The sequence below is a fragment of the Peromyscus maniculatus genome, chromosome 8 (genome assembly GCF_049852395.1).
Source record: "Peromyscus maniculatus bairdii isolate BWxNUB_F1_BW_parent chromosome 8, HU_Pman_BW_mat_3.1, whole genome shotgun sequence".
Classification (NCBI taxonomy): domain Eukaryota; kingdom Metazoa; phylum Chordata; class Mammalia; order Rodentia; family Cricetidae; genus Peromyscus; species Peromyscus maniculatus.
The window spans coordinates 49,794,098-49,810,316 of record NC_134859.1 but is presented as its reverse complement, the minus strand read 5'-3'; the positions used below and the strand labels follow the sequence as shown (position 1 = coordinate 49,810,316).

Sequence of the window (16,219 nt, the reverse complement as noted above, 5' to 3'; positions counted from 1 at the left end):
TTATCGTCACTTCTTCCAGCTGTCGCTGGCTGATCTTTCAAGAATTCAGAGTTTTGAGCCAAAAGTGGAGATGTAAGGAATGGTACCTGGGAGCCTACGTGCACAGAAGGCTGCAAATAATAGCAAATTGTATATTTTTATGTGTGCACTTCGATTTTTTTTATTTGTGCCTTTGTCTTACACAGAATATTTGTTGTACTTAATGACGCACGTGTTACCCCCAAAGGCCCCTAGAAACGTGCATTAGCGCCGCTTTGGGTGCGCGGTGAATTTCCCACTAGAGAAGGCACTGGGAAAGCCTCTGCACCTTTCCAACCTGGCATGTCCAAGCCCCCTGTCCTACCCCCTGTTGAGAACCCAGTAGGGCACTCGACTCTTGCACCTTCCCCCTCTGTGCTCAGTCCCCAGACACCAAGTCTCTTGTGTCCCTAAAGAGGGCATCCATCCACAGCTAAAGGCTTTCGCCACCTTCTCGGACTCTCTTGGGCGGCTATAGCTGCTGCGAGATGTCCGGTCTCCTTGATGCACCACCGCTCGGATGCCAAGAAAATGCGAGCGCTCCCGGGCGTTGTAAGCCCGGCTTCTTGGGCAGGGCTCCAGCGGGTTCTGAGGGTGTCCCTTCCCGAGCCCTGCAGCAGACTGGAGACACCGGGGTCGTGCACAGCCAGCGCCCGGTACGTTCCGAACTCCGGGCGCCACCTGCAGCCTCCAGGCAGCCGACGTAGCAGTGTCAGTTCAGACTCCCGCCCGGGCCAGCAGCCGCTGCTTAATCTTCTGCAAAGAGTTAAGAGCGGGCTGCTGAGGCTCCCGGGGCCTCGCCGGGTCCCCCCAGGCTCCGCCAGCCGCTCCTGATTGGCTAATCTCCTGTCAGTAGTAAAGAGGATCAGATAGCAAACTTGGGACCTTCATAAAGGCGTAGTGGCGATACTCCGCGACCGCTGGCAGCCTATGACATCAGTCAGGAACGCCTAGGATGCGGCAGCTCCTGGCCACCCTGAGAGGAGGAGGGTCCTGCCTGCTGGGAGTTAATTAGCCTCGCGCGCGGCGAGGGGGGAGGTGCCAGTTTTCTGGGGACACTGGCGGCCACTGTGCGTCCTCCTGCCCAAGGGAGCTCCCTGAGAGTTGGATGAATTCTGGGTTGTTAGCTGCTGTCCTCTGGGCTCCCGGGAGCCAGTTTCTGGTGGAAAGCAGGGGGCGCCTGGCCAGCGACCAGCGGCTTGCTGAGACTCACCATGACACTCCTGGGGTCTGAGCACTCTTTGCTGATTAGAAGGAAGTTCCGATCAGGTAGAGTAAGGCGTTCAGTACTCCTTAAACTTTTCGTTTCTACCGCTCTCCACTCAACTGCTTTCCAATGAATGCCTCGGGCCTGCGCTGGCGGCCGCCACTCTGTTCCCCCAAAGTGAACAGCTGTGTTTGACTGAATGAATGCCTTCAAATGTCTTCCCTTTCACCTGTGTCGAGCGTGAGTTTTGTTTATGAATAATCCAATGTCTTTATTTGACTGTATTTCTCCTCTATCGGTGAATAGGAGTTTTCGGGGGGACTATCCAAAGGGAACAGTGTTGAAATGGGCAAATACGGGATCTGAAGTTAAGAGAGCGGCTGCGTTATCAGCTACAACTGCTGAGAAGATGAACCTAGTGTTGTGTGTCAAGTCCAGGGGTCACTTAACATGTAGCTAATCCAAACAAATGTATTTCCCAAAAAAGTCACTTGGAGGAAGTAAAAATAGCGAATTTGGAGCACACTAAGAATTTAAAATGACATCACCATGGGGGAAAAAAAACCCCAGTGCCACAAATATTTTTTCCCAAACCATCTGATATTTATAAATGGACAGTTTTCCCTGAAATTGTTGTATTAGTGGCACACAGAGAAACTTCAGATGGGACAGTCCAGAGAGGTGAGTAGAGAAGGAAAGCGTTTGTCTGGAGGCCTACAGAAGGTTCAGGAGTGTGGGTTCCCGCATCACTATCCCGGCAGGGCCACATAGCTTTGCATGTTATTGCTTTTGTAACGGTGGTAACAGACCATTCATTGATGGCGGAACACAACTTCTAAGAAGGATCCTTTTGATGAGAGTTCTGGAGGGAGCCTTCTGGGTAACAGGTGTCGGCTGGATGCTGGTGTCCTTCCTTCTCAGTCGCTTTCCTTGGTGCTTCTGAACGGGCTGCACAATTATTTGACTTGAGACGGGTGGTTCAAAAGTGACTACAGTGGCTGATGGAGCCTCTGTGACTGCCTTTGTTACTCCTGGTCCTTAGGTGTCTGTGGGACCCACCACAGATTTTCTAAGGCTCTATATAGTGAGGCAAGTTGAAAACTCTAGGGCTTAAGTGGCCACAAGCCAGGGTGCCCCTGCAGCTCTGGGGCGTATCTCCTCGCCACTAGCCATCAGTGTTAGCCATGGATCTCATCTGCCCTCTCCTTTCCATGGTGAGGAGAAGGTGGTTGTTCATCAGAGACCTCACATGCTTGGTAACTTGCTCAAAACCGCAAGGCAACAGTGCCACCTTTCTGAAGAAGCGAGGATGGCCTTTTGTTTTTGCATTAAGCTGAGTTTATTTCAAATGCTCCTGTATGGTTCAATGGGGGTAGAGGGAGAGATAGAGAGAGGCTGGTTCATCTCTAAAAGAATTTGGTGATGCTCTGGAGAGTGGGCTTGCAAAACAGATCTATCAAGGAACCCCTCAGCTCACATAGAGTGGGGAGGAAAGACAATGTTTGCACTATTCCAATCGCCACCTCTGCGGATGTGTGGAGGCCTGAGGCCTCCAGCTGGACCCTGCAGATCTTTATCCTAGAACTTTGGAGAAACCCAACCTTACTTCTTTTCAGGCCGCTGTGTCATAAGGAAGGTAGTTTTGGGAAGCATGATGCAGAAGCAGGAAGTTTAACCCTCCATCTTTGATAAATGGGGAAACTGGAATCTGAGATGGCCAAAGCAAGTTGTGTATTTGAGATGCCGTGGTTGATAATCTCATACAAAATGAAGAAAACATACAGCTTGTAAAATTGTAAATTGTGATGGGTGGGTACTGGGTACCTTTTCTGGACAGCATGACCACAGTGGACAGATGGCCAAGACCTGGCTGGCAAGGGGACTTTGCTTCACTTTGTGACTAACAGTGAATGAGAGGGCTTCCACTTTACCTTAATTTCTGTCTCTCTGTTTCTCTGTCTCTCTCTGTCTCTGTCTGTCTATCTGTCTCTCTGTCTTTGTCTGTCTGTCTCTCTCTCTCTATCTGTCTGTCTGTCTCTCTCTCCCTCTCTCCCATCCTTCCTCCTCCCTCTCAGCCACCCTGTCCTGCTTTTTGTGCCTCTTCTTATTTCTTGAGGGACTCCAGCTGCAAGCTCAGAACCTCCGATGTGGCAGTGAATCGTCACTTCAATAGTAGACTCTGGTATTATGATTTTAAAGTTAATATTTCAAAACTAACTGAAACCCGATTGCTTTGCGATGCTAGCAATGGGCACATTCACAGCCCGCACAGTTCCTTTCATTCTGAAATTGGCATGGATAGCAACAATGTCTTATCAACTTTCCACTGACTCTGTCCAAGTAACCTCGTGATTAAGTGACTGGTCCGCCATAGGAGTTGGGGACTCTGAGTGTTTACATTTGTAACATGTTTGGTGATGTAAATTAATCTTACCTGACAGAGGCAGGGTGTCATAGCCCAGTGCTGGCATCTCAGCCGGAGTAGCTGGGTTTTCAGCCATCACCTCTTCTACCTTTTGGCTATACGACCTCTGACCCAGGCCAGAGTCATAATTCTCCCTGTCTTACTTACCTCACACCTGAATAATGAAGGTGTTGCTAGGGTGCTTATAAGAGCTAAATCTGATACCACAAGCAGATTAGTTAGGACACAGACCAACGCTGGTGTGCCCTCAGGTCTAATGCTCTTTGGCACTGGGATCCTCAATCTGCCATTGCTTCCCTCCAGACCTTGGTTACTTAACTTGTAGATGTCCAAGTGGAAAGAAGTGGTTTCTTAGGCTCTGGTATTATGCATGGCTCTTGGAAGGCATAAAGATTGTATGGGAACAAGCGAGATGATGAGGCTGCATGGCCATGGGGGGTAACTAGGAGGCAGCTTACCTACACTTAATATGGTTATTTTTAAACTGATCACGTTTTTTTTTTACAGTGTTTATTTTCCCACTGTTTATTCAATACTTGTAATTGGTGTCATTTTCTGCAGTTTTTCTTAATATCAGTCTCTGTGTCCGCAAAACACAAGGACACACACAGAAACACAGGGGAATCGAAAATAACGAGGTTCCCACCTGGTTTTCGTTTCAAACAAAAACCATGCGTGTCCAGGTTTTCCCCCCTTTTGTCTCCCGCTTACCCATCTCAAACAGCCCAAACCAAAGCAGTCTCGGGTACCTGGGGTTGCCAGCCTTACCTCCTCATAAATGTAGACTTGTCAGATTCAGCAAACAGAACACCCTGTTCAGTTTTAATTTTGAACAAACAATGATAAGCTTTCAGTATTTATCAATATTTAGGACAAAGTTTTCTCTGAAATGCACATTTCACTGTGCCTGTAATATTTTCCTTGGCAATCACCTACAGTCCCGGGACTGTTTCTCCAATGTTCTGCTGTCCTGTCCAATATCCATGAGCCTCTTGAGATTTTGAGTCCCCCAAATTACAGAATTCATATCTCAGCTAGGACTCAGTCTGAGGTGGGAGCAGCATGAGAGGAAAGCTAGGTGATCAGGGACAGACCTAGGATTCAGAGGGAAGGAAGCCAGCAGGTTTAGCTCTGCCTTCCTGGCAAGGAGGAGGCCTGATAGCACACAGCTGTAGCTAAAAGAATCTTGGGATTATCAAAACAGGCAGTGAAGACCCGGTGCTCAGGATCCGGCCTCCCATGCATGTGAGTAGTTTCTTGTCCTCCAAGAGAAAGCCTGAAGAATTCTGGACCCTTCCTGTCCCTCTGTCCTCCACCCTGCAGACAATGTAGGAGTTTTACTAATTCCCGCATTAATCTAGACCCTTAACAGAGATTGAATTGTGTCTCTTGTGAGCTGAGGCCATTAGATGGAGAGATTGGTCACCGATTTACCATCATAGACACTACTGACGGAATGTCCACTATACACTAGAAAAATCCTTGTGCTGCCTTGGCTGTGAACTAGTCTTATCGCCCTAGACAACACATTTAACCTAAAGGAAGGCCTTTTCCATTACATATAACCTAGATGGATATGGATTTCATTCAGCTTCTTCAGATCTTGTTTTTATCAAATGTGAAGCAGAAAATTAATTAACTGATTCATCTCTGGTTATTCCAGCCTGAAGACTTTACTTCCCCTATACACACCCCCAACTGAATGGCCTTAACTGCTTTTGTAAAATTTTAAACACTATACACATTAGATTTTAAATAATAAGGCATTATCATAAGAGACTATAATTAATTGGACTTTAACTAATGAATTTTATTTCAATTTTTAAATGGGAACCTTAACTCATCTTTCAGTTGTTTATTTACTTTGTTCTTAAACCAGGTCACTCTCTAGGCCAGGCTAGCCTGTAACTCACTATGTAGCCCAGGCTGGCTTAGAGCTGTGGTGATCCTCCTGCTTCAGCCTCCTGGTGCTGGGATTATAGACATGAGCCTCCATGCCCAGTGATACTTTGCATCTTTTGGAAACGGCAAAGACACTTTCAGTGTCTGACCAGGGCCACCTTCTTGAGACCATTGCATTTCCCTGAGTCCGGGAGCAGTGGGTTTTTTCACAGAGCGTGTGCTTCTCTATCCCAGACTGAGTTAGAGGCAAGAGCCCCGCCTAATGCCTTCCCTATTTTTATCCCCTATCCACTCAAAACCTTTGCACAGACTAAACATTTTACTTATTTATTGGTTTATTATTTTCCTACGTGTACAAGAAGAGTTCTTGCCTGCTTTTGGGCCACTGCTTTTATGCTCTACCACCTAGGCCAGGGCTCGGCATGGAAAAGGCACCCATAAAACATGTGCTGAGAACGGGGTGGGGGGGCCGCGGGGGTGTCACTCAGTAATACAATATGTATTCAGCAGACTCAGGGTTTGATTCCCAAGACTTCTGCTAAATAAATACTCGTCTTATTTCTCACAAAGACTGTTCAAAAACAACTAAAGTGAAGGTTATCTGTTTTGTAGGTATGTGGGTAGGTGTTGAAATTAACTTAAAAGGGGGTGCGGAGATATAGGTGAGCACAGCATTGTGAACTGCAGCTTGCTGTTATCTCCTTCACAAGCAATAATTAATGCCCAAAAAGCAGCACAGTGTGTAGGAATTTCAAATCCAGAGAAGTGTCAGAGCAGGGGGGGGGGGAGGCTAGGAGAGATAGGTGGAATCCAAAGTAAGGATGCTCTGGAGTTTGGAAGCCGTGACATGCATAATTACTATAGGCAGATTAATTGAAATTACTTCTTGGCAGATGTTAGAAGTGTGGCTATGTACCACACACCAGGGGCTGTGATAATTGAGTTATGACCTCTGTTCCTTTCAAAGAGGCTGGAGATGGTGCCAGTGTGAGGGGGACTTGCCTAACATGCAGAGGGGTCCAGGTTCATTCCCCAGCCCTGGGAGGGGCATGTGACGGGGTGGGAAGTGGGTGTGCTTTTAAGGCCAGAGCACGTGGCATTCATTTTATCTGCTATAGGGTATGACAGGGATAGTCAGAAAATCTTTATATCGAATGGTATTGAGCTTGTTTCAGTGGTCTCTAACCTAACATAGATTAAATTGAAGAAAAACAGATATAGAGCAGAAGCCAAGTCCTCAGTCCCAGGGTTAGAATTTGACATGTTTAAGAAGAGCCTAACCTGAATGAGAGCAGCTGCAATTTACCCATAACAAGCTACTAACAGATGGTGAGCAGGCACCTACCGTCTCTGTCCAGGTGGGGATGGAGGAGCAGCAGGTGCATTCTGCAGGCACCTGCTTCCCATTACTATTCCCTCTACCCTGTAGGCAGAGCCATGTGGATGACACTATATCTTCCCTGACGGCATGATCTTGGGAAAGCCGGCTCTCCTCTCTGGGCCTCCATTTGCATGTGTGCAAAATGACTCAGGGTCTCTGCAGCTGCAGGACTCTTTGAGGGGACGATCTCTGACAGTTACTAAGGACTTATTTTACAGGGAGAAATCTTACTCTCCCCATGGGAATGGCTTGCTTGACACACTGGCATGTGAGTTCCATAAGAGAGAAACATGAAGTAGTTAAAAGATCTTTAAAAAAAAAGATCTTGATGGATATAAATAGGATTAACAACAATAACAGCCATTAGCCAAATGGTTTTGCAATCTTATACTATAAGTCCTCACATTTTTCTACTTTATTAAGCAGGTAGTGGTTATTTTTCCCCAAAATTGTTAATAAATCAAGCTTTACTTAACTAGATGTGGATCACTATTCTTAGACAAAACAGAGAGTTCGCCAAATTGTGTTCCAACAAGATGTATCGTTTATCCCCAGAAATCTACAATAAATAAGGCTCATTGCTGGCTTGATTTTTCCAGAATGCCCCCCAAATGCCCTCTAGAATATTTGAAGGGAGAACAACATCTTCCTTTTCTCCTGTAGATGAGGGAAGATAAACTCTTCCACTCTTTTCCTGGAGGACTCAAGTGCAGTGGTCTCTCTGGATTGACATTTGCTGTGTTCAGCCATGTTACCTCCCTACCAGGAGCTGTAGATTCAAAGTAAATGAAGTCCTTGTAACATTGTAAAATGTGTTTACTGGGTGATCTCTCACATAGGGACTTGGTGACCCTTGGTATGTGTAGCATTGACAAATGGACACACGTCTCTCAAATATTTACTATGTTAAGAACCAGCACCTCTTGTCTGCTGCCCTCTTGAATGAACCCACAGGTAAGGTTTCCCCAGCTGCAGGGTACAGCTCCCTGCTGGGGCCTTTATTGAGTGGCACAAAGGCATCCACTCTTTCTTAGAGAATGTAAGTGACCTCGTGGGGCATCTCCGTTGCACAGATCACATGTGACACGATGAAAGAAAGTATCCTGTAAACGGTCCTGCCTTCGCCTGTTTCTAGAAACACACTTCCTTTAGGAAGCCAGTGAGCCTTGGAGTCTGCATGGCTGTGGAAAGGGTTTTAGATACAAGGCAAAGTTCCAGAAGTTTCAGTGAAGCTCAAAACAATAAAACAAAACAAAGCAAAACAAAAAAATAGCTAAACACAGAAAGTGTTGTTCAACATGAATGGGACAGAAATCTCCTTGAAACTTGAAGGGAAAGGCCTTCCAGAAATTTGTTATAATAAGAGTGTTAGTGTAAGGCTTTCTATTGTTCAGCATAATGTAGATATTTCCTTCTGGTTACTCAATAGAAGCATAATTCTGTTTTAAGACTCCATATTCCAAAAAGCATGTGTGTGGTAATTTACTAATCACTTGTATTGGAAAATTCAGTTACTTTTGATTTCATGTATGCATACTACTACTCTGAAAAATCATTGTCCATAATTCTCTGAAACCCTTTAAGAGAGTGCTTTGCAGCTTGTGGGTCGTGACCCCTTTGGGGTTGAATGAGCCTTTTGCAGGGGTTTCCTGAGATCATCAGGAAACACAGATGTTTACATTATGATTTGTAACAGTGGCAAAATTAGTTTTGAAGGAGCAAGGAAAATTATTTTATGATTGGGGGTCACCACAGCATGAGAAACTGTATTAAAGGGTTGCAGTATTAGGAAGGTTGGGAACCACTGCCTTAAGAACAAAAAGGGATCTTTACCTTGGCTGCTCTGAGAAGTCCTCATTAAATAAGCACCTGAGTGTGGGAATAATGGAGTTGTTTTGTTACCCACGGTGGTGGCTGGCATTTTCATACCTAGATCAACCCTGACCTACTTCCCCAGGTGACAGATACTTGCCTTCAGTAGAAATGACTCGTCCTGTGTTCTTTTCCAATGGCAAGTGGTCTTCAATGAGACTTGGGTCTTTTCCGGGTTTGTGTAGAAAGCCCTGCATTGTCTACTGTTTAGGAAGCAGAGACTACGAAATATAACAGACAACTTATTGAAGAAGAGGGGTAGGAGTTTCTGAACCTATGATCCATGAGCTTGTCTGTGGTCTCACCTGGGCCTTAAAAAAGACTCGCGGGTGGGAATGATTCTCCCCAGTTACAAGTGAAGAGGGAGAGCCTCAAGATGGCAAATGACTTGGAGACCAGATTTGAATCTGTGTGTCCCACTGCATTGGGGTAATGTCATCTTCCCCTCCTGCCCCTACTGTACACATACACACATGCGTGCAACACAGTCACATATATACACACACACATACATATATACATACATACATACACATACACACAATACATTATATACAACACACATATACAAATATATGAACATCAACACATACAAACACACACACACACACATACACACACACACACACACACACCTAAACCAATGGGTTTAGCAGACCTTCTTGCTACAACTCCAAATATGGCCCCAGTTATTATCATCACCAAATAGTTACTAATGAAGCTACTTGTTTTAGTACTATTTAAGGCATTCATACCACTCCTTATCTCAGGATTTTTATCCAACTTAACTAGTAAATATCATTTTTGTTTTGGAAGATAAAATTTCAAGAAAATTTTGGAAGCTAATTAAATAATGAGAAGAGACCTACTCTAAGACATTATACATAGATGTGTAAGAATTATTTAGTAATTAAGATTCAGAATAAAAGAGCAAAATATTAGCCGTAGGCCAGGATCACATATGTGTGATCCTGCATACACATGTACACATACATATGCACTACCTATGCATATATTTATATATAGAAAAGGGTATAGACTTACTCTTATGTGATAGCAGTTGTTCAGAATCACAGAAAAATATGTAATGAAAGTCTGCTGGAAAAGTTGATATCCATAAACTTTAAATAAATTCCATATAGATTAAAGAGTATGTGAAGTCTGTAAGATATCATAAAGGAAACAGTAGAGAACAATTTTGTAATCTTGGCATGGGGCAGCTTTCCCATGCCTGCCTCCCCAGCCAGAGTAGAAATAAAAATGGATGCATTTGCCACTTAAAATAAAAAACTTCACATGAACAAAAGAACACCCAAAGAAACTTAAGTAGGTTGAAAAAATAATTCTGGAAAGCATATTCAAGACAAATTTTTTGCAAAGATTTCTATTAAAAATAAGATTAAAAGCAAGCAACACGAGAAAGAATTCAGAGGGGAAATGGTCAGCAAACACACAGAACACACCAACCTAGTATCCAACCCACGGCCCAGGGACATGTGGCCCTGGACAGTTAAGGACATGGTCCCACACAAAATTATAAACTTATTTAAAACAGTATGTGTATTTTTGAGTCTTTTTCCTGTTTGTAACTCAATTGCACAGATCTTAAACATGAACTTTATAGATGACAATATTGAAGCCAAAGGTCAGCTATCCCTATCGATTCAAACCAAAAAGTCAGGATGCCGTATGGTTTGCAGGTCAAGTGAGTCAAATTTAAAATCTTGGTAACATTAAGTGCTGTATAAGTGTGAAGACATGGGTACATATATTATATACTATTGGTGAGATATCCATAACTATAAACAATAATTGACATAATTTTGTATGAGTCTCACAAGACAGATTTTTTTGTATGACTCTCATAATTAGCTATGAAACTTCAGGGTATCTAATATAAATTGTAATATATATATACATATACATACACATATACATATATACATATACATATATGCATATATATATATATATATATACACACACAGGTACTTGGGTTTTTGCTCTTGTTGTTTTTGAGATAGAGTATTGCTGTATAACCCATGTTGACCTATGTCTTGAAATCCTGCCTCAGTCTCCTAAGTGGTGGCATACCTGTTACATCATAGTTTATAAGCCAGTGCATACCTATAATTCCCAGCACTCAGGAGGATCAATACTTCAGTTCTAGCTTGGGCTACATAGGAAGACCCTACCTCAAATAAACAGCAACAACATGGTTTCTATTGTTTAACTTAAGAAAGATGGAAGCCACATAAGCATTCACCTACAGAGACATGTTTAATTAAATGATGTTAAATGCATATGATAAAATATAATAGAATATAATGCAAAGTAGAAACTGATTTTAAAAATACCATGTGGACTGATGCAGAAAGATCTCCAAGATTAGCTTCTTTTTTAGCATTTCTTTTAGATTTAATTATTTTATTTTATATGCATTAGTGTTTTATCTGTTCCTAGGTATATGCACCATGTGTATGCCTGGTGCCCAGGGAGGCCAGAATATTGCCTCAGACTCCCCATGCAACTGGGGTTACAGGTGTTTGTGAGACATCAAATGTGTTCTGGAAATCAAACCCAGGTCATCTGGAAGAGCAAAAAGTGCTCTTAACCACTGATCCATCTATCTCTACAGCCTAAGATTTGGAATTTTTAAAAACAGATTATGAAATGACTGGGCAGCATACTTTTATTTACACTTTTAAATTATGCACTTAAAAATATATTAAAAGGAAAAGAGTGTGTCACCTAAGTTAGAAAGACACCTGGACTCAGGCAGAGGAAGGTCTTTTCCATTTGAATCTGTTTAAGATATGAATGGATTTGTGTTTACACAATTTTCAAGTTTGCCTAAAACATGAGAAACTCATGTCTTAGTGGAGGCTGGAAATACCTTATTTCTACAAGTCTTTAATCATGTTGATAAAACTTCAAGTATGAATTAGAAGATATAAATAATGTAATTAATTGGATTATGTATTTTAAGCCTCTGGCCTAACGGAGAATTAGATGACATAGACATAGAATATACATTTAATACACACATACACATGTCAATAAATTCTAATTGTTAGATTCATTTCTTGACCATAAGGCATGAAAAGAAAAAAAAGTAAAGAAGATTATTGTAAAAGCTGAAATACTCTTAACAAGTTAGTAATCAAAACATAACCACAAATATGTCAACGTAACTTGTCCTTCCCGACTCCGTTTATTTTGGTCGATTCTTGAGTGTCTCCTACCCCTTCTGTAACACACAGGAATCACTTGGTCCTGGGGTCTATCTGTTGATTTATTTTTAGGCCTTGGTGTGCTACATGGGGGAGGGCAGGCATATGCTATCTTTCAGGAGCAGTGGGATTGGCTGGATACCTGGGAAATGTATCGGTCCTCAAGTTCCCATCAACCTCACAGGGCAACCGAGAGAGCCTTCTCCCCAGTCAAGAGACTGAAAACACACAGACCCTAATATTAATTGACTGTCCCCCTTTCTCACCCCTTATCCAGCATCTTGCTTTCACAAGTTTTAGTTAGCCACGATCAACCGTGATCTAAAAATATCAAAGAACAAACTCCAGAAATTAAAAAACTGCATACTCTCTAAGTAGCTTTTAGTAAGATATATTATGATTTTTCTATTTTAGTGAGGTGTTATTAATATGCTTCTGTGCCAAACTTGTAACTAAATTTTACCATAGATACATTTGCATAGGGAAAACAGTCAATACAGGATCCAACATTATCAGAGCACTCAAGCTCTGAGGAAGCATAAATGCTATGCATAAGGTAATAGTACTCAATGCTGAAAATTTCTAATTTAAAATGTAAATTTAAGTCATCACTAGAGTCTGTGGGCTTAGATTAAAATTCTAGTGTCACTCTGCATGAACCAGGCTTCATTGCAGCTCCCCTGACGCTCCATGTTCTTTTGTAAATGTGGGGACCAAGATGCCCCCTCGTGGAGAGTTCAGGAGGCTTTAGTGAGCAAGCATGTAAAAAGTGAGAAAGCAAGGCTGTGTTTCTGTACTCAGGGAGCCACAGCGATGTCACATGCATGATTGGCATGTGACATTATATCATTATATCAAGGGGTCATTCTATGATACTGTTAATCGTGTGTTAACTTACAATACTTAAGATTATTAAATGTCATTATAGAGATATTATTATATTAAGTCTGAATAACAAAACATCTGTCACAGACATCTCTTATTACTTCCCAACTGGCCCTTCTTTATCATGTGTAAGTGCAATATAGGTCCTTAGTGTCATCACGGAATTTATCCTTTATTCTGTCAGGCACTTTTGATCACTTGTTCTCTCCCTTTCAAACAAGTGTTTGAAAGAGTTCTTGTCCTTCTTCACTTCCATAGGGAAATGGGTGACTCTATCCTAGATCTGGTTTGTATAGCTGTAGAGAGAGATCCAGGTCTGGTCTGGGTTCTGACAAGGTCACCACCGGCTTATCGGCATTGGCAAAGGCTCTTTCTCAGGCACTGCCTAGAGTCTGAGCCTCTTCTACTATAATTGAAAATACTCTCCTGTCTAAAAATAGAGCCAGAGAGAGGAGCTCTCTCCAGAAAGAATCAAGTTTTCGGCATGGCACCTAATACTTTCTGTTTCTATGATGCATTTTAACCCACCCTTCCTCTACTATGACTAAGTCATGTCAATAAATGTTTATACTCCTACCAACTCTGAGAGCACAAGGCTGGCTATGTAGTTGGGGAGAGTAGTATTCATAGGCATGAAGATAAGTCCAAGGCCATGCAGAAGAAAGGAAAACCACAGCTGCCTTCCAGCTTCCCACAAGGCTGGCCGAGAAACAGCCGTGAGGGAGAAGCAGAGGCAGGGGCAGGTGGTATCTGGTATCCAGACCAGCTTCTCTCTCGACAAAGCGTCCCTGGGCTTAAAGCTTTCACCATATAGCAGCAGTTTGCACTGGGTTCAAGTCTGAGGAGGTGCATTAGAAGGTGGGTGGAGATCCAGAGCATGTAACTCAGTAAGGGCTGTGGCAGAAGAGAATGAGGCGTGACAGTGGCAGAGGGATGCTTGGCTAAGTGGAAGAGCCAGCCTTTGCCAATGGCCCCACTGTTACACGTGGATTAGAAACTGACACCGCAGAATGTTCTAGATAGAAAATGTTCTGAAATCTTCTCTTTGCTTCAAAGCCTGGTGTTTAAACAGTAGAGCCACCATTATTTTCTTCTCTTAAAATATTATCATTAAATATCATAGTATCTATTAAGCATGTTATAATTTTCTACATTAAAATTTTAGTATTCCTATATATTGTGCACATGCATATATATGTATATAGCATACACATACTATGCGTGTAACATATAATAAACTTATCTACAACATGAGAGCATTAAAGATTTATATTTATATATCCTGCATAAAAAAATTATTATGGGAAAAACCTGAACTATCCAATAAAGTGGAAATATCCTGAAAATAATATATAATGACTTATAACTTATATATTAAATGCATGTTTTCAAAGAATAATGAGCTGTAAAAATTGTTATAGTGGTAGGTTATAGATAGAAGATTTCAAAATTGCACACATCATACAACTCCAGTTCTGGTTGGGCACCCACCTCAATCACCCTCCACCTTGCTTTTTGAAGAGGTGTCTCTTCTGGAAGCTGGCCTTGCCTGGCCTTTGACATGGGTGCCGGAGATCAGAGCTCAGGTCCTCGAGTGTGTGCTTTATGGACCAAGTTATCTCCTCAGCTTTATGTATCAGGGTTTTAGAAAAGTTAAATCTGTGTGTTCAAAGACCACAGTCATGGGGGAAAAGGAATCTCCTCTTCATTAAGGAGAATATCTTTGCCCTTACAAACCATACCCTTGTTTCAAATTCTAGTTCCCTCTTATTCCCAGTTTTCTCTTGACTATAAACTATGTTAGTCTTGCTCATGTTTGTTTAGTTATTTGTCATGATTCAAGAGATCTAATGGTCCTTATTACCCTATACTGTGAGTGTGACGATTTAGTCTCCTGGGGGATGGAGGTCCGAAAGGGGTGTGCGATCTGCCCAAATCCACACAAGCACAGCATAGTAGAGCTGGACTTGAACTCTTATCTTCTGGCACCAGATCATGTGACCTCCCCATGAACAAATAGATCTGAAGCATGAATCAGAGTCCCTTTGCGAGAGGACCTCCCTCAGCAATGGCTTTCAAGGAAAGCAGGTCAAATGGGAGGTCCCCCGCTACCCCACCCTTCCTGCTGTCCTCTCTGGGGTGTGTGCATGCTGTCTGCTTAATTCACTCATGGCTCAGCGCCACAGCACACATAAACAAGTGGGGAAAGCCTCTGGGAGGAATCTTGGTGCCCAAATGGAGCAATTTGTCTTCTGAAATTATTGTTTGAAATTGTTTATGTCAGTTGCCGAGTTTCTGTTCTGTACTTCAGGACCTGTTGGCAACGGAAGAAAAAGTGCCCCACAGCTGAGTGGTTTGCCTGGGCAGAGGGTTCAGGTGACAGTGGGACCTGTAGCCTGCATGTCCCCCGTGAGATTCACGACAACCCAACAGAGCACCCTGAGGATTATGGGGTCCTCGGTTAACCTACTTAATCCTCATGCTGTCCTATAAGGAGAGACTGACAGTGTGCTCACCATCTCAGGTGAAACAGAAGCAATGACACAGGACCCCATGACCTGTAAATAGAAAACTTGGACTTGAATGTGAATGTCCTTGGCTTCAGAATCCATGCTTTCCACTTCCCTATGATGCCTCCACAGGCGCCTAAACCACCAGGGGCAGGGAGGGGGCAGAGAGCAGAATCCTAAACCACTGGACTTTTCCTTCTGCACTGAGGACACACATTGCAAATCCTGCCTCCTCCACCTCTGTGACATGCATGCCTCTGAGTCTCTACCGAGGCTCGCCTTCCTCCACCCTCTAATGCCTTGACATATTTTAGCATGAAGGCTCTAAGCCCACAGACCTGGCAGCTTTGTGAGTGAGAGAGAATTCCTTTTGAGGCATGAATTAGTCTTCTTCAAATGTTTTGACAAACCCAGAGTGTGGTGCTTAGAGGAAAGAACAGCTTCGCAGTGTTTGTGTGAACAGACATCTCTCTGAAACAACTTGAGCCTTTGCGTGAGGCGAGGTCATTGAAGGAACTGCTTGGAGATCGAAGGCCACACTCGGTTGGTATTCTGCTTGTGTTGAACCTCCAGATGCCTGAGCTAGAAGTGGGCCTAAATTAATGTCTCGTAGTCTTCTGAAAGGATGCAGAGAGTCAGGACACCCCTGAGGCTGAGGAAAGGGTAGAGGTCACCTGGCTTCATTCTTTCTGTGTGTGCATGCCTGTGCCAGTCACTGAGCCCAGTCCTATGCCCTGATTCTCCCACACCCTTTCCTTTCAAGGGCTATACGAGTAATCTGGTCAT

At 43.2% G+C, this 16,219-nt stretch overlaps 1 protein-coding gene across 2 annotated transcripts in view; it reads left to right on the top strand.

Annotated features, from left to right (window-relative positions):
• Positions 1 to 747: 747 nt before the first annotated feature.
• Myocd (myocardin) overlaps positions 748 to 16,219 on the top strand; it is a 93,580-nt gene continuing 78,108 nt past the window's right edge. For both annotated transcript variants that reach the window (XM_006973521.4, XM_076542616.1), the window contains exon 1: positions 748 to 1,287. In XM_006973521.4, coding sequence (XP_006973583.2) covers positions 1,233 to 1,287 — 55 coding nt within the window. In that variant the 5' untranslated portion in view covers positions 748 to 1,232. The remainder of the gene's footprint in view (positions 1,288 to 16,219) is intronic.